At 43.4% G+C, this 19128-nt stretch overlaps 1 protein-coding gene across 9 annotated transcripts; it reads left to right on the forward strand.

Moving 5' to 3' along the window:
• Positions 1-3036: 3036 nt before the first annotated feature.
• LOC127314885 (protein CCA1) lies at positions 3037-16181 on the forward strand. 9 transcript variants are annotated; one of them, XM_051345411.2, is made up of 14 exons: positions 3037-3315; positions 3421-3491; positions 3979-4011; positions 4103-4169; positions 4443-4608; positions 9671-9802; positions 10091-10197; positions 10421-10449; positions 10606-10805; positions 10882-10993; positions 11185-11246; positions 13770-13991; positions 14101-15465; positions 15556-16181. In XM_051345411.2, the coding sequence occupies exons 9-14, from the start codon at positions 10767-10769 to the stop codon at positions 15901-15903; spliced, it is 2148 nt and encodes a 715-aa protein (XP_051201371.1). In that variant the 5' UTR covers positions 3037-3315; positions 3421-3491; positions 3979-4011; positions 4103-4169; positions 4443-4608; positions 9671-9802; positions 10091-10197; positions 10421-10449; positions 10606-10766; the 3' UTR covers positions 15904-16181. The 9 variants fall into 9 exon arrangements, with proteins under 9 accessions (XP_051201371.1, XP_051201369.1, XP_051201376.1 ...); XM_051345409.2 differs by having other exon boundaries at positions 10110-10197; XM_051345416.2 differs by lacking the exon at positions 9671-9802 and having other exon boundaries at positions 10110-10197.
• Positions 16182-19128: the final 2947 nt, after the last annotated feature.

Here is a 19128-nt window from a genome sequence, read left to right on the forward strand (position 1 = left end):
GAGCCACATGGGCATGTGTGGCGCCCGTGTGGGGCGCGCCACACAAAAGGGTTAGATTGGTGAAATAGTTTCGCCGGAGGGTCATTCTGTGCTTTTCTTTCACTTTTGGGTTATTTTTGTGTAAATCGCCACGGGGTACAAGCGCCCCTCAACGTAACGGAAACGGAGACCTTCCTTCGCCTCTCGCAACGCATCCAGAGCCTCCCGTCCCGCGTACCCGCGTGGGCCCCACGCCCCATGCGCTTTTCCACCACAGCCGCAAGCTCAAAAGCGCCCCTCAGCCACCAGGCGGCCCGTGCGCCCAGCCACCTGATCTGAGCCCGTGGAGAATCTGGGCCGTCCGTCTTGTCCGGCAGCCATCAGCCACGAGTTGCCTCCGAGGGATCCGACGGCCAGCGCAGGGGGCACGCACCGGGCCGACGGTCCAGATCGCGCTGGCGCCTGGTGGAGCGCCGGAGGCCACATGTGGGGAAAAGCGCGGGCGTGGCCAGTGGCCACTATATTTTAGCCAGGTGCCCCTCCTCGCGGGCCCGGGCTTTGGGCTATTTTGGGTCGTTTCTGGCCGCAAATATTTAGACACTGGTCTTGCCTGCCGCTTTTGCGTCTCTTGCTTCTGGGTCCCTGGAACTCTGCGTTTTCTGCACAGATCCGCGGAAAGCTTGCCTTGCTTCCATGGAACTTGCTTTCGCAGCCAATAATGGTGCAAAATACTGACCTCTCCTAGAAGAGACTTGCTTTGTGAACGGGCCTAGAAGAGACCAGGACCACGAGTTCAGTGAAAGTGTAAATAGCATCTACCTTGCTGAAATCGTATTCCTAATTCATATATTGTAAAAAAGATTGAATAATTTGGTCTCGGGATAATGGTTTAACATGCTCCCTCCGTCACATGAAACTTGTCTTAGATTTGTCAAAGTTTACATGTATCTACCTAGTGTCTAAATATATCCAAATTTTGATCAATCTAAGACAAATTTTATGGGACGGAGGGAGCAGTTGTTGCTGGTGCTAGTATATACAGTTATGTTTGTACACACAAAATTCTTTGGCCCGCCTTTTCTATGACGAACCTCATGCAAGTTGGCAACTTTTCTTCTTGCAATGTCTTGTGGAGTGAGGGAAACTCTCATTTGCAACTAGTTGCGTCCGCACCCCATTTTTTGTTGTGACACTTCTAAGTTTCCAAAAAATGCAAACTAAAATTTTAGACATACATTGTGTTGTGTCTTGTGCATCTGTGAAGTTTCATCCAAAAATATGTCAAAATGTGACCTGTGTAAAAAAGAGAAGACGTACGTAAATAGTGTCACGTACTATTTACAGGTCATTTGTTCTTTTTGTGTAGGCCACATTTTGACATATTTTTGGATGAAACTTCACAGATGCACAAGACACAACACAATGTATGTCTAGAATTTTAGTTTGCATTTTTTGGAAACTTAGAAGTGTCACAACAAAAATGGGGTGCGGGCGCAACTAGTTGCGGAATATCCCCTCTCGTGGAGTGAGAATATCCTATCATCAATCATCAACAAGTAGGATACTCAGACAATAACAAAAAAAAGTTACAAAGAAGACCTACCATTGTGATTATGGTGACTTTGTACACAATGGCAGAGATAGGACTAGCAACCAGTGATGTCAAAGCTCAAAATAAGTGATATCAGAAGTTTAGATTTATTGGGTCAATTATGGTGTATTTAGAGCATGTACAACACAACCGCTAACACATGCGCCGGGGATAAGAATCCTAGCCGTTTTGCCAGGCACACTCTGAATCCTGGCGTCAAGGCTAGCATCGATGTTCAAACTTGAGTTAACGCTTCAGCGATGTTCCGTGCTAGATAGGCACGGAGGGTAGGGGCGGACGACAATTTGGCGCCCATAATTAGCACCTCGCGTTGGCTTATAGATAAATTTTATTTTTGGTAGCTTTTTTTTCAATTAAACATCAATCTTAGCATTCAGGGTTGGACATGTCCTTATAGCTAAGGTTTGGTAATTGCTTTTTTGTTTTGTGTGGGTAGTCGCTTGACCACACAGTCTATGTGCAACCCGCCACTGTTTGTACATGTTCAACACATGAAAACACTACAAAAGCCATCAACACACCAATAGTTCTTGTGCATCAGGGTTGCACACTTAAATATCACCATGGGCATGGAGTCTCTGGACCACACAAGTTTTATACATGCACATTCCGCAAGTGTATGAGAGGCATGGGACAAAATGGATAGTTGATATATTCCTTTGCCCCACATAAAGATGCACTAACCATTTTCATCCATAAGGGAAAAAATATAGTACACAATAGGGTTCTAAGAATAAAAAAGAAAGAAACTAGTACAAACATGATCTATAAGAAACTTATGGATAATCCACATATCACGGAAACCACGTGTGCATGGTGTAAAAGCATATAAGAGATAGAAATGCAGAATCCCGAGACGTATTAAACTTCCCGAATTGTAGCAGGTTTTTTACAATTTAATAAAAAAATACATAAGAGGTGGATAACATAAATATATCATGAGATCCTTGGAGCCCTTAAAGAAACGGAAAGCATATTCCGGGATTTTTAAAAGAATGTTTTTTGCGTATGGACTATATAAATAATAATACATAGTTGTTATAAGTATACTACTAGCTACTCCTGTAGTTCCACACAACATAAAAAACTTCTTTTTCTACTGAAATTTTATGATGGTTAGGCTGTACATAGAACACATCTTGGATTCTCCAAAACCACTTCAACCTTTTAAAATATGATTTTTTTTCTCCATCCAAATCACCACATGAGAGGCCCAGAAATAACCTTGGTATTCTTTCTCTTTTCCTACAAAGAAAAATAGGGTCATCAATTTTTTTCACCCACGAGAAACAAGTCAAGAAGGACAGTATACTGCACAACACAAGTAGACAACAGCTCGCAGTGGTTTGCAATATCGATGGTTCTGCGAGGTTGCCGCAGCAAGACTGCGTGGGAGGAGGCCGAGAAATCCACAAGCAAAGATAGTGGCTGAGATTTGTCGCGGCGGCGAGAGCGACCCCCACAGGCTTCCGGCCACAAACACAGCCTCCACCCTGGAGTCTCGACGAGCCGGAGCACACAGCGAGGCCCGCACCCGAGCACCCGACATCTCCACCCTTCTTTTCCTTCCTTCCTTCCTTCCTTCCTAGCTCGCGCGCGCACCCACCCACGCAAGCTTGCTTCTTGGCTAGTCTGCTAGCTAGCTAGCTAGATCCCCAAAGCGGAGGTGCTTCTTCCGGAGGCGGAGCTGCTGCGCCGGCGCCCCGCCGCGGCGGTCGCTTGAGGTGTGTGTGCCTGGGATCGGGATTGAGATTCCGTTTTTGCGTGATGAACTGCTGATTTTCTTTGTTGATTTGATTTTGTGTGTGCGTGGTGGCTTGTTCGTGCAGGCCGCCGCGCGGAGGGAGGGCGGGTGACGAGGCGACGTGGGTTGTTATCTCTCCTTGCTGCTCGCCCCGAGGTAACCTAGAACGCATACAAGTTTTCCAGAATTTTCTGCTGCAACCGTCCCGACACGCTTCCCTGTTTCCTCCGTTTCTCGCTATAGTTTGTGACGCAGTCCACGGTTTGTTCGGCCTCGTCGGCCTCTCTACTCGCAGTGCTTGATTTAGCGTTGCTCTGCTCAAATGATCGTAGTGGGCACACGCTCAGACTTTTCAACTGTAGCTCTTCACTGAGCCTGTCAGATGGCTTGCCTGTCGTGTTTAGTATAAGGGTCGGACTGCAGCTCTCAGATTGGCTTGTTCTAGCAGGTCTGCTGAGTCTATTGAGCTGTGAATTTTTTTTTTTTTTTTTTTTTGCTCTAGTCGGTCGTGTACTCTGTGTGCTTCTTGCTCTAGCCAGTATCGGTCTTGTAGGTTGGCTGCGATGGGACGTTTCATTTCTTGTCTATTTTAGTGTGGCGAGGGATAAAATGATGAGTGATTTCCTGCTTCAAGTTCTTGCAGGTACAAGTCTGTAGGGTCGACCTAGTAATTTAGGTACAAGTTTTTTTTTTTTGAGGTGCGACTTTATCAGATCCCTGAATCTAATATGATGCTCTTGATAATCTGAAGTTGTTTTTAAACACAGGGTGTAATTTCTTATTCTGGATTTGCTATTCAGGGAAAGAGCATCTTAATGTAATGTTATTAAGCAGGTGAGTTCATTTAATTAGACTAGGTGGTGTAGCGAATTGAACTAAGAAGAAAATTTATTTGTCTGCTAATCAAACTGTCGTAGGTTTCTGGTTGTTATGACTACACATTTATTATGATAAAATTCGCGGCTGACTTAAGAAAAGCAACTCTTTTCGAAAAGTTTAGGAATCCTAAAGCAACATATGCATATTAAGGTAGTTTACCAGAAAAGTCCTATTTCTCTCTGTTAGTTGATAGTTTTGCTTCTGGTAAGCTCATAGATCTGCTTGCAGGCATATGGGTTGTCCTTTATAAGTGATTGAGATTGCGGGAGCTAAACTCATGGATGCTCTCTCAGTTTCATACTGTTCGTGGAGGTAGAAGAGGTCCCATTGGCGAGCCTGGGAGTTACCCTAGCCTAGCTGCTACGTGATCAATTAACTTAGAATCGGAAAAAAGGTAAAGAACATGCTCAAATAGACAGAGGTACTGGAGCAGCAAGGTATGCCCATAAAGATGACCAGTTAGCTTCTTGGGGAATCATTCCCTTTGACTTTTTGTGTAGAAACTAGGAAAAAAAGGAGTCTTCAATTTATAGTACTCCCTCCGTCCATAAATAAGTGACTCAACTTTCTCTAGATACGGTTGAATCTAGACGCGTTTTTTGTGTGTAGATACATCCATATCTAGAAAAAAGTTGAGTCACTTATTTTTGGACAGAGGGAGTACCATCCTTACCATACTCCTTCAATCTTGTTTAATTTAGTTTTTGTACCGTATTTCCTCATTGTTGTTAACGATAGACTCTAGTAAATTAGAGACGAAACACTTCCATGGTCTACTTAGCAAATCATGTAAAATCCTAAGCAACTTATATCTAGTGGCCAAGGTTTTTATATTCTTATAAAGGGAGTTTTTATTATCTGAAATGCCACATCAAGGCAATACAAGCAAACGAATTTACACCTGGGCTCTATGTAGCAAAAATGCAGACAACCGAACGAACGAAACTTAAAAGTTTCAAAAATAACAAACTGTGATGACAAAAAGAGAAACTGTAATAAGCTGTAGGAGGCCAGTGGATATATTTCTGTAAGTCTGAAAAAAAATGTGAGGGTGTGATGAACAAAGCTTTAGTAATCATTTCCCTAATTTTATAACTGATCCCACTCAAGCAAAGTTTTGAGAATGACCAATAACTGACATGGAAAAGAATAACCATGACATGCCAAGAGTGTTATAACCCTGGGTTAGTCTAGCTTCTTTTGCTAAAACTTACTTCTTTCTTAAAAAATAGTTTGGACTTGGAAAGCAAGGGTCAATCTCTAGAGTCAAGTTAGGGGTTATTATAAAGTATTTTGCAAACATGGTTATTTAGTCAACCATTCACCAGTCAAACATAACCAACTTCTTGAATGACTTCGACATCATCGAGGCCAGTTGTGTCCATAATTTCCCCTTGTGACATTTCTCAACCTTTGTGACTAAATTTGAGAAGCCAATTTGTGGGAGGGGATTGTTAAGCTTCATGCACTAGCCACTTGAACCAAAAGTCCGAACTAATGGAAAGGGCTAGGCAATCTACTTATACACTTCAACACCCCCTCTCACGTGTGACGGGAAGACGAGAAGACAAGTCAACACGTGTAGATTCAGAGGCAAAGAGGCAGCGGCAGAGAGCCAAGGCGGGCGGCGGCTGCGAGAAGAGGGGGGAGAGGAGATAATTTTTAGAATAAATTGTGAAACCAGGATTTGAACTCGAGGCGTGGGGCTCTGATACCATGTTAAGCTTCATGCACTAGCCACTTGAACCAAAAGTCCGAACTAATGGAAAGGGCTAGGCAATCTACTTGTACACTTCAACAGGGATGGTATTTGAAATCATTGTACATGAAGGTTACATGTCACAGCCACCCATCCAAGGCACCACCTGCGCGAGTCGTCCTTGTGATGCCCTTGATCTGTGCCACAGCAATTTTGATGGACTTATGGAATTGTGTCTAATATGCGTACGAGTTAGACTACAGTTAAACTTGTAATTAGCAGAGGGTTAGGTGTTTGAGTTGAACACATGTAACCCAATACTAAGACATAAAGTCAAAATAGACTAAACAATGCTGGTAGGCTAGACACAAGATCACGAAAGGGGTGGACTGGGTGCGCCCTTGCAGGGGTGTCGGACCTGTCACAGCCCAATGTTTGACATAGGTTTGATGGCATTGGCGGGCTCTGTCGTTGGTTGTAGTATGTTGATTTAGTATATGGGGAGGAGTGCTCGTAGTCATGCCCCATGGAGTAGGCAAGTTCACTGAACCTTGTCAATAAATCTCATTGTCATGACGTGATTGCTTGTCCTCATATGATTGACATGCGCCTCAGATTATAAACAAGTGGTATCAGAGTGAGGTTTGAAGGCCCCGTTATTTCGTTGACTTAGAGGAGGATCAACATTGATCGTGGCTGTCAGAATATGTGGTGGAATGGCCAAGGCGGTCAATGGAAGGCCAACAAACTCAGCCAATATTCCAGTCGGAGGAAGCGATCGAATAGCAACATCGTCCAGTTTGATGATTTGTTAAGAAAAAATAGAGGTCAAGGATAGTCTTGGTAAGTCAATTTTGATCAATCTGAAAGTATCAAGAGAGATCTCACCAAGTCCGTGGTAGAGCACACGTGCATGGGCCCTGTGCAGGAATGCACCAAGGCGTGTGGTGTAGCACTCATGAGTTGTGATACCATGAGCTTTGCCTAGACAGCGATAGCGCAGTGGTAAGGAGGACCATGTGCGCACTGGCTAGGCCACGAACGCCTAGGTTAATGTGAGGTGGTCCAGTGGGTGGACAAGGTGCTGCATCAAGCTGCAGAGGGGGAAACATACGCATAAGACTCGGAGGAGCTTGGACTGTGTCGTGCAATCAAACAAGTTCGACTAGAGCCATAGATGCAAGTAGGTAGCCCAGGTAGTCTGGCAGATCGACAAAGAGGTCGATCAAAATAGAAGACGATAATGTGATTGGCCATTGCGACAAAATAGTGTGATTCTAATGTTGTCCATCCATGTTGCCACAGTAGGCCTGAGGGCTTCAACTAGGCGATGTCACGGTGTTGATTCAAGGTCACACACACGAAGAGAGATCTCGAGTCAAAAGTTGCGAGGGTGGAAAAATCCATCCACCACGGAGTCATGTTGTAGGTGGAACTGAAGTCTAAAGGAGTTCTGATGGAGGGGCTATGATGTAGTGCATAGAGAGTCGAAGCCTCTTCCCCCTTAAAGCGAAAGCACGTGATCCAGGCTAGAGCTCATCGGTATGGGTGAGGCTTGCAACTCGGCATCGGTCGGTTATGATTGGTGGTTCGTTGTAGTGGGGGTTGGGGAGGTAGGTTTGGATTCATGACCTATGAGACTCAACTGATGGAAAGGGCTACAACAATCCACTTATACACTTCAACACCCACACTCACGTGTGAAGGGGAAGACAAATCAACATGTGTAGAGACTCAGAGGTAGGCTCAAGAGGCCTTGTACATCGTCCGGTGACTCAGAGGTATAACTCAAAAGGCATATACGAGGTGGATACAAACCTTAAGCTCTGATACCATGTCAAGCTTCATGCACTAGCCAACGTAACCAAAAGTCCAAACTGAAGGAAATTGGTAGAGACTACGGTTCTACTAGGTCTTGGGCGTAGATTATAGGGATGGAAGTGAGGGCGGTGAGGCTGGAGGCGCAGACGCCGGCGGCTGGGTGCCGTCGCTGCGAGAGGGAGAAGGCGGCGACTAGGGCAGGGTGCGGCTAGGGCTTGGGGCTCCCGTCTCCTGAGGGAGACGACAACAGTATATGTTTATTGTCTGATTATAATCGAAGGGGTACATGTGTTTATATAGGAGAACATCTCCTCTAAACCCTAGATAACTTGGGCTAAGCCCCTAATTCGGCCCACTATTGGGCCTCTTCCGTGCATACTGGAGCCCGACCATAACAGAAATGGCTAGTACAATTCACTTATACACTTCAACACCCGCGCTCACACGTGACGGGACATGTCAAGCTTCATGCACTAGCCAACACAACCAAAAGTCCGAACTGATGGAAAGGGCTAGTGCAATCCACTTATAAACTTCAACAACTAGGTCTATAGAGATTGAAACAGACAAAAGTTGCCTGTGGATATTCGGAGAAAGTGGTATCTGGAGAGGCTTAAAGAGCCCAAAGTAGTATATTTGGTGTTTTAGTGCACTTCTGGGTTGTTTGGTGCAGATGGCAAAGTGCAGATGAAGAATGCAGGCGGCAGAGTGCTATATTTAGGGCATGTAAAGGCTATCTAGAAAAAGGGGATGAGACAACTCTGAAGTTGACTCGGGAAGACTAAAAGGCAACCGTGAAGTCCCTTCAAGTTTCAGACATGCTCTCAACAAGAGAGAGAATGATGAGTTTAGTAATTCTTATATGTGGCACCTCATATGTGAGTTTTTTTGCTTTCACATATATGAGGGAATTAGGCTACAATGGTGACACTACGATGGTGTTTGTAGATATGATTACTTTACGATCAATGTGGGATGTGTTGATCTTTTCGTGGGAAGTTTGACGACACAAAAGAATAGTGGGAAGAACATGATATATTTGTTCACCCTAGGTAATAAATTAAATTAGTTGGATCATTGACTATGATGAAGAAAAAAGGGACTACAATTGCATGAATCAAGCAAGAAACTCGAAATAGTTGCTCTCCATCGCTTGCGACTATTGCACCATCTCTCATCCCCCAGCTCACACTTGTGTGCGCCTCCCCAAAAGCCTTTGCACTCCTAAAATCTTAGCTCTACTTTCCATAACCACATCATCCAAATCAAATGATAAAAAAAGAAACATTTGATTTGAATGAAGTAAGGCTTAGTTAGTTCTGTGTATTCTGTCAATCTTCATGCACTAGCCAATGCAACCAAAAGTCCGTACTGCTCAGGCCTATATGTCGACAAAGAGGGGGCACCAACAATTTTAGGATAATCTCGAACTCGAAACCCTGGGCTATGATACCATGTCAAGCTTCATGCACTAGCCAATGCAACCAAAAGTTCGAACTGATGGCTAGTGCAATCCAGTTATACACACATCAACATATTCGACTTCCTTTTCTGATGAAGATCTAACCAATCTAGTAAATTATTTCTATTTTTATGGCCTTGTTTTTCGGTTGCCTTTGGAAACTTAGGTTAGTATACGAAGGTTTAATTTATTTCATGTTTTACGGGCTTGTGCTTCAGTTTGTTTTCACATCATTTCTTGTAAAAATGCATAAGGTGTTTGGTTGATTATTACTTTATGTTCTAGAGTTGTTGGTACACCATTTCACAGTTCAACTGGTTTTTAGCCCAGGCAGCAAACCAAATCAGTTATAGCAATGGAACTTGTTGGTCTCATAGCGGCACATTTTTTCTTCCCTTGGTAGCTCAAATATCTTGTGTCTTGAGTTTGGCAAAAACTTTTGCTTGATCTCATTTTAGTAAATTTCAACTGTAGGAGTTACTCAGGGGATCATTCTTGAGCTTGAGGTCCTGCATTTGTGCTGCCTGCTGTTTTGATTCACGGACTACTCATTTCCCTGTACCCTTTTAAGAAAAATACTGGAGCTTCTGAGCTCAGTTTATTCAGGTAGCTGTGATCTTGTTAGTTTTTGGTTGATCTGAGTTTTGAAGTTTGTCAATATGCATGGAACTATTGCTAGATTTGGCATTTCTTTTATCATGAACTCACACTCATAATTGGAAGTTGATAGGACCTCACACTAATAATGTGGATTTTAGGGTGTTTGTACTTAGCTGGTGATCTGGATTGGGTTGCTTCTTGTGTTATTGCTTTTCAGCTTCTGTTGTTTCGACTGCTTTTGTGAGTCTAATCGGATTCTTTTTGTGGATTGGTTGCATGATCTGAATACTTGAGAGTTTTAATCTGATTCTAGAGTTGAAGATCAAGATAGGAGGAAGGTTAAACTCTTCCGACTCATTTCATGTGTGCAACAAGGCAACTGCAATAAGGGCTTTCAGTAGGTAAGTGGAATGGTGCTGTTCCTTACATGGTTAGATCAAGTTATTCTTATATTTCTGAAATTATTTAATTGTCTTAATTAGCTATGCCTGATTTTAGGATGAAATGAAGTTCTCTTTTCTCTGAGTGCGTTCATATTTTAAATGTCAAGAGAGTGGAATTTTATTTATTTAAGGGGTGAATGTGTATTAAAATGGTGCTGTGCCATGTTGCCTTGTTTTGCAGATTGACTCCAGATGGATCAATTCAAGTAGGTGAGTGAACTTGACCCTGTAGATCATGATCCAATTTCAGTTTATGAGTAGGGTGGTGAATTCCCTAGGTTTTGTATTTGGTCTGTGACAACTAATTTAACTGCTTTTTCTGGTTGGGTGCATAAATTTGAAATATTTATTGTGTTGGTGTGATAGAGAGGTGTAGGAGGAGGTATGAGATACTACTTGCATCAGATTCAGCGTTTGGCTGGAGACTCGGAAGGAGGAGCAGTGTTGTTTGTAGAAGACCTCAACTCCAAGTGACAAGGCGACCAGTTGTTGACACTTCCTTCTTTTTTGTTTTTTCCCCTGGAAAGATGGAGATGAATTCTTCTGGTGAGGAAACAGTAATAAAGGTGGGTTACTCATGGATCTGCCTGTTAATTTGTGGTGAAAGAAACAACATTTAATTTTCTTGATTTTTGTTTGTAGGTGCGGAAACCATACACAATCACAAAACAACGGGAGAGGTGGACCGAGGCAGAGCACAAACGGTTCCTTGAAGCCCTCAAACTGTATGGGAGAGCTTGGCAGCGCATTGAAGGTGAATTTTTGTATTTATCATACCTTGAGTAATTGTAAACCATTCCCGAATTCATCGATTTGCGCTTGCTGATCTTTTATAAGGAAATGCTTGATCATTATTAGTAGTGGTCTACCTATATGAAGTTACTATGTTGTTAATATGAACTTATTTGTTTTATTTTCTTATTCGCCTTTTTGTTTGTTGTACAGAGCATGTTGGGACAAAGACGGCTGTGCAAATCAGAAGCCATGCTCAAAAATTCTTCACCAAGGTTCTTTCTCTATCTTCTTGGCTAGTGCTCATGTCTGACTATTTCCTTATTTTTCGCGTTGTTTCGTTTTTTCTCGGTTATAAAAATGAATGCTTGCTTCATGATGTTTATGTCTTCACTTCACTGAAATATTTCTTTCTTTCTTTCATGGTACAGTTGTTTACTTCAATGCTGAGCATGAACAATCAAAGATTCGTGTCTTTTGACTATCATGAGAACGATGCTTTATTTAATTGATGCTCTGCTGATTCATGAACATATTAAGTTAAAGCATGTTAAAATGGAAATATGCTAAAAAGTGTTTGCTGATTTGTACTAAATTAGTAATGTTGCAGAAAGACGATATTGAGCACCTCTGGTTCTCTCATTAATTCATGTACACATCCATGCTGCAAGAGAACATTATGGCACTAGTTAAATTTGCATATGGAGTCCATAGTGTAAAATTGGATATTTGCACACACTTGAGTGGACTACAGGAAATGCCTAAGGAACTGTATGTCAAATTTATGCTAACATGCTGTTGGAGCCACCATCAACATAGGTAAAAGCTTTAATCTAACATGTTTCACTCTCTATCTTGTGTAAAATGACCGAGAGGTATTTGAGTATTTTTTATTTACCAAAGCATGATGTTAATCCGCAAAATTACACACCGGCATGGAGAGTTGGAACTGTAGAATTGCATGCTCTAGCCAGTTCAACCAAAAGACTGATCTTATGGAAGAGATTAGACAATTGTATTCAACACCTCCCCTCATGTCTAGGCCGGTGTTTTTTTTCTAGACGCACAGGCCTTGGACGTGGATTGTTGGATCTTTTTCTAGGGAGGCCGCAAATATTTGCTTTTAATACTGCGTTGGCCAGGATTTGATCCCGAGACCTTGTGGCTTTGATACCATGTAGAATGCCCTTAGGTTGATGGTCGTAAAATAATTCTTAGCACAGGATAATTCTGTAAAAGATGCTATCAAAGAGCCAGTTTAAGTGTGGACTCTGAAGGGTTATGACTTATGACTATTCCAACACTTCAGATGAAGTAGCATTAGGCTTGTAGCAGTAATTGCGACGATATAGCTGCAACTAGTAGCTGCTGGTCTGTGGCCTGAAATCCACCGTGACTAGCCTTCAGTATGTTGCTTGATCTAGTAGTGAGCACATTAACCAAATTTAAATTTGGTTCTTATTACAATTAAGTATTTGGTCTGGTTTGTCTTCATCTTTTGGTACCCCATCTCCCGTCACTCCTGTCATATTAGCATCTAGCTAATTGCCATAACGTTCTTCTTGGTGACAGCCTGCCATCTCCTTATAACCAGTCCTAATTGGTCAGTAATGATGGGCGTCATGGTTGATTTTTTTAAACTGAACATGGGCATGTTAATCTGGGGCCATGAGGATAATAACATAAGGATAACACTCTTCTTATGCAGTGAAAACTTGTAAGAACTTATGATAGTAAAGCTGCCAATGCTGGATACTGAACTTCATACTGATCGGCACTTTTGATGCCAAGGAAAACCGATTAAGATTTGTCCTGACCGTAGAGTTTGCCATGCCTTTTAAGTTAAATTCAAATATTCAAGCAAATAGTGTTAGCATCTAAGGAGCAAGAGGGTGATTCTGGGAAAAAGGATCAATATGTCTGCAAGAAAAAACAAAAAAAAAAGGTCACCAGCAAGGAAACTTGTGCACTTACAGATAATTTTTTGTGAGCATACAGATAATTTTTTGTGAGCATACAGCCAACCTCCATGGCAAGCCATCTTATATGATTACAACTCTGATGATTCATCACAACATACAGATAATTTTTTGTGAGCATCAATGAATTCATAGCTTGGCTAATGGGTGTAAAAAAAACTCATGTCTGACACTTGCTGATTTTGCCTCCGTTGCATATTGTTCCTCACAATACAATGTCCCCTCATACAATTCTAAAGTCTAAACCGAACTCATCAACAAAGAACCTTGGCATGGTGATCATCAGTAATCTCCTCATACCTTAGCACTGTAAAGAGCTTGTGTATTTTCCAGTTGGTTCCTGGTTGGTTTGAGTACGTAAAGTGAGGCAAAATCCATCCAGCTACAAATGCATGTTCCTAGTACTGGTGGCTGGTGATCGTCAGTAATTTCCTCATAGCTTAGAACTGTAAAGAACTTATGTATTTTCCAATTGGTTCCTGGTTGGTTTGAGTACCTAAATTGGGGCGAAATCCGTCCAGCTACAAATGCATATTCCTAGTACTGGCAGCTTCTAGAAACTCGCTGCCAAAGGTTTTCAGTTACCTTCAAAGATGATATATTTTTGAAAACTACAAAATCTACTAATAATACTCTTATGAGACCTATGCAATAAAACACCGCATGCATATATTGATGCAGAGACCGGGGATCTCCCCATTTCGAAAAAAAAAATCTGGTAATAACAGTTCTGTGCACATCAAATTCACTGTTCCTCCAGCATCTGGTCGTAGTTTATTATCGGTATCTATTTGTATCTAACTAATTGGGAAATTGCAGCTGGAAAAGGAAGCTATCAATAATGGCACTTCTCCGGGGCAAGCTCATGATATCGACATACCTCCACCACGGCCTAAAAGAAAACCGAACTGTCCATATCCTCGAAAAGGTTGTCTCAGCTCTGAGACACCCACGAGAGAAGTTTCAAATGACAAGCCAACAAAATCAAATGTAAGCTTGAGCAATAGCAATATACAGACGGAAAGCAATGGAACTCTTCAGGTAAATGCATTTGTAATTCTGTGCTTTAGTTAGAGCTCTGTTTATTCTATCCATAATGCATGTATTGCTATTCTTCATTTTCTTTAACACAAAGCTCGATTGCATTCAGAAACTTCAAAGAATGGAGCTGTCCGAAAACGGTAATTGCTCAGAAGTTCTTAATCTCTTTCAAGAAGCACCATCTGCCTCATTTTCTTCTGTTAGCAAGAGGTCTTCAAATCATGGTGCATCTAGGGCAATTGAACTGACTAAAACAGAAATCAAAGATATGGCAACCATGGAAAGGAATATTATATCCATTGATGTTGAGAAGGATGTAAAAGATAATAATGATCAGCAAATGGAAAGTCTCAACAGAGTCCAAACCTGTTCTAAATATGACCATTCTCATGAAGATTGTCGGGATAACTCAAGGCAACACATGAAGTTAAAGCCAAAGACAGTGGAGACATCGTATATGAACCAACATGCTGTAAGTGCTCCACAGTGCCAAATGAATAAAACTGGGGCAACTGACATTCCAGTGCCTGGCACTGAAGGAAGTCATCCTGATCAAACAAATGATCAAGTGGGAGGAGCCAACGGAAGCATAAATGGCATCCGTCCAACACTTCCTGTGGATCCAAAATTGAACATCAGCTCAGCGGCGCAGCCCTTTCCCCACAACTATGCAGCCTTTGCACCAACGATACAAGGTCACTGCAACCAAGATGCCTACAGGTCTTCTTTTGATATGTCATCCACCTTCTCCAGCATGCTTGTTTCCACATTGTTGTCAAACCCAGCAGTACATGCAGCCGCAAGGCTTGCAGCATCATACTGGCCAGCAGCAGACATCAACACTCATATTCTTCCAAATGAAGAAAATCTTACTGAGAATGCTCAAGGAAGACATATTGGCTCTACTCCCAGCATGGCTTCTATTGTAGCAGCTACAGTTGCAGCAGCATCGGCATGGTGGGCAACACAAGGTCTTCTCCCTCTTTTTGCTCCCCCCATGGCTTTTCCATTTGTCCCAGTTCCTAGTGCTTCCTTTCCCACGACGGATGTTCAGCGAGCTTCAGTGAACTGCCCAGTTGACAGCTCATCGAAGGAATGCCAAGTAGCTCAAGAGCAAGATCAACCTGAAGCTATGATGGTTGTAGCATCTTCAGGGTCCGGCGAGGATGGAAAAGCGGAGGTGTCTCTCCACACTGAGTTAGAGATATCTCCGGCTGATAAAGCTGAGACAACACCTGCCACAGGAGCTGAAACAAGTGATGCATTCGGAAACAAGAAGGATCGCTCTTCATGTGGCTCCAACACGCCGTCAAGTAGTGATGTCGAGGCAGAACATGTTCCTGAGAAAGAAGACCAAGCTAACGACAAGACACAGCAAGCATCTTGCAGTAATTCTTCAGCTGGTGACATTAACCACCGCAGATTTAGGAGCATCGCAAGCACAAGTGATTCATGGAAGGAAGTTTCCGAAGAGGTTGTAGTCTACCAGCATTGCCCAATTTCATTTGTATGTTACTCTTTGAGCATCTATCACTGTTTTTCTAATTCACATTTCTGCTGTCAGGGTCGTATGGCTTTCGATGCACTGTTCAGTAGAGGAAAGCTTCCCCAAAGCTTTTCTCCTCTGCAAGCAGAAGGGTCGAAGGCGGTTGCCAAGGAGGGACAAGATGAAGCAGCTACAGTGACGGTCGACCTCAACAAGAGCCCCACTATTATCGATCTTGAATTCGAAACATCGGTTGGGCCAAAAGCTTCCTTTCCCATTGAATTGACACACCTGAATATGAAATCCCGCCGGACAGGCTTCAAGCCTTACAAGAGGTGCTCGGTGGAAGCAAAGGAGAATAGGGTGCCTGCAGGTGACGAGGTTGGTACCAAGAGGATTCGCCTCGACAGTGAAGCCTCCACCTGATTTGCGTTCCATGACATGATTACTGGCTTCTACAAGTAGTTTATTTTCAAGAAATTATAAGTATTTACATCTAAGCTACTATTGGACTTCTTAGTCCTTGCAATGCAGTGTTTCACAAAACTCAATTTATTGTGTCTTGTATGTTAATGCTTGCCAAGCAGGCCCTCTAGACTGTCAACTAAGCATTAAGCACCTATACATGGTACTTTCTTGGTAAAAGGCAATTCTGCTTATTTTTGTACAATTTGGTGAAGGATTATACTTGGAATTTTGCTTCATTTTGCTGGATCATGTAGGTTTGTTTACTTCACAAAGGGAACATGATTGCCTTGTACAGCTACATTTCACACTCTGTTTGTGATGTTGCAAAGATGGATGTACAGATCATTGTACATACGCGTTTCCCAGAATTTTTTTGTATATATGGCCCACTTGCCCAACCAAGAGAGCTGGGAAGAATAAATAAAAGAAAGTGTCAAACGTGGCTACTTGCGAACATGGTTAAGACACAGTACTACATTATTATTGACAATTCATGAATGCATACAGATAGTGAATATATACAAGTTGGTCTGCAAAATTATACTCCTAGCCAAGGCCACGCGACGGCATGCCACGCCCTTCGGTAGCCTGGTAGATATATTGTGCAGCCTACTCGAAATGGTTGCACGAACCGGCTGGTGGGTGCGCTTTCCGAGGGAAACCCAGAGGATAACCGCACAAGACACAATGGAAACTACCAAGGGGTAGCTTCCGTGAAACCAAACGGAAGAGAGTGGTCTGTAGACTGGTAAAATCATTTTTTAATCTAGGTATTGCGGAACCTGATTAAACTTATCTAGTAGTAAGTTAGTTACGAATTTACGAATATATACAAGTTGCCCCGAACCCGATTAAACTATCATCCAGATTTTACTCATTACGAATTTATATCCTAAAATAAATTGATTTGCATTCCCTTCTTTACAAGTTTTGGAGTGACATCACTATAAGTTCTATCTGTTTTATTCCTAGCTATTACAGTAACATCTTGCTATTATTTAGTTCATGACCAATTTTAAATAATTACACATATTGATTCACATTTTCTGCTCTATAGTTGTTGCCATTATAATTTCTATTTGTCTCATTGTTTGTTACAAAAGTAACAGTCTCCTATTACGTAGTTTATGCCAATTTTGAAGTCGTTGAACATGTTCTATGCATTCTCTGTACTACAAGTGATATCATTATTATTTGTACATGGTTCATCGTAAGCTACTAAATTAACTGTTTGATATTAATTTCTGCATGATATCGCTCTGATATCCTGCAGTATAACATTATTCAAACTCGTCACATTAGTTACTTCGATAATAATATTGTGTGTCATATGGTCTGGTCCTTAGAAAGATGCAATATTAACTTGCTTCTCTTACATTGCATGACCCTCACACATGGAACCGTTGACATATTGGATTGCATTCCCTCTTCTAGAAGTTCACAAATGATGCCATTATTGTTGGGGGGATCACCCCCGGTATGCCAAAGGCATGCCAAACCGGATGGTTTATGCCATCAAGATACCGGTTTAATGTTTATACCGGAGCACGAAGATAAGAGTTTGGCTAAGTAAAGCTAAGCCGGTATCCCCAAGAGGGGTATGCCGGAACCGGGTAAAGAAGATACCGGGATACCGGAAAGAAGAGCAAGTCGGCAGGACTGGTCAAAGATCCTCTCTGGAGCTAGAAGACAAAGATGAGCTAAGCAAAGTAGCTTTAAACGAAGGGCTGACGATAAAGAGGAGGATGACGAAGAAAGAAGCCGGAGGGCGTCGGCCTCCCTGATTAAAGAAGACCCCGGTGTCATCTATGATTAAAGTAACTTTGTAAAGTAGTTTGTCTAGTCAAAGATGCCATTAGGGTTTTTGCCCTGTAAGCCACCCTCTCCCCTATATAAGGAGAGGGGGCAGCCCCCTTCACGGGCGACGAACACATGTACTGAGAAACTTGTAACCTGTGGAGATCAGTAAAGAAGATGATCTAGAGCGAGTTCTTCCTCGTGTCTTTCTTCTTCAACCTCTAGCCTTGGCTAGGTTCTTGAGGAAACCATCCGGAAGTTCATCCCATTTAATCACAAACCCTCCCCCGAATCCTCTAGCGTCCATTCGGCCCCAACTTAAGCCATCCTATGGCATCTGTCTGTTCACCACGACGACAGTTGGCGCCCACCGTGGGGCATGAAGTGGCGCTTGCAGGAGTTCATATTCGGGCGGGCATCCTCGAGGTCGCCGGCGAGCGGACGGTGTCTGCGCTCGTCCAGCGCCTCTACTCCATGGACTTCATCAACGACAACGCGGGCTGCTTCGCCAACGGCGGCATCTTCCCCAAGAACGGCCGCATCATCGAGTTCGGCAGCCACCGCGTCTACTTCGGCACAGTCCCCGTGCGCCAGCGCCTCTCGCCGGTGCTGGTGGCACCGGACCCGCCAAGGTGGCTCTGTGCTGGCCGTGCCGCCGGCAGCGTCGAGGTAATGATGACCGGCGTGGTTGGTGCAGGCAAGGAAGTTGTGGATGAAGGTGCTGGTCGTGCGGCTTCGACCCGTGCGGCCAAGCCACCGCTGGAACGCGACGCTGGCGCTGCGGGAGCATCATCCGCACCACCGGCAACGCCACTCCAAGCGGCGATGAACGTGCTGGCAACGCCCATCGCGCAGAACATCGACCCAGCAACGGCTCAGGCGGAGCTGGAGGCACAACGCCAGAAGCTGCTCGCGAACGGCGCCGACATCGTCCGGGCGCAGCGCGAGCTGAACCTAACCTTACGTGAGTACAACGCTGCCCATGGTTTTGCTTCTGTTAGCGCTCATGCCGCTAGGATACCGGAGAACCGGCTTAAAGCTCGCAATCTAGATCAGGATTTGCGTAAGGAAGTTCTTGCCGGCAAAACTATCTCTGCATCTGTTAGCATTGTAGAGAAACCTAAGTACAGTAGCCCGGATAAAACTATAAAAGCTGCTAAGGCTGCAGTAGATCTATGTGAATCGCTTTCCGGAGAGGCTTTGGAAAAACAACAAGAGCGTGTTAGAGAGCTGCTGGAAACTATCGAGCGGCAAAACGCTGAGCAGCTAGCTAAGCTGAACAAAGCTGCGGCCTCAAAATCCGCGCGTTCGACAAGGAATGCCGGAAGTAACTCCCATGGGCAGGCTTCGTCCCCCCATCCGGACAGAAGAAGAGAAAAAGAGATG

The sequence above is a fragment of the Lolium perenne genome, chromosome 7, assembly GCF_019359855.2.
Source record: "Lolium perenne isolate Kyuss_39 chromosome 7, Kyuss_2.0, whole genome shotgun sequence".
NCBI lineage: Eukaryota > Viridiplantae > Streptophyta > Magnoliopsida > Poales > Poaceae > Lolium > Lolium perenne.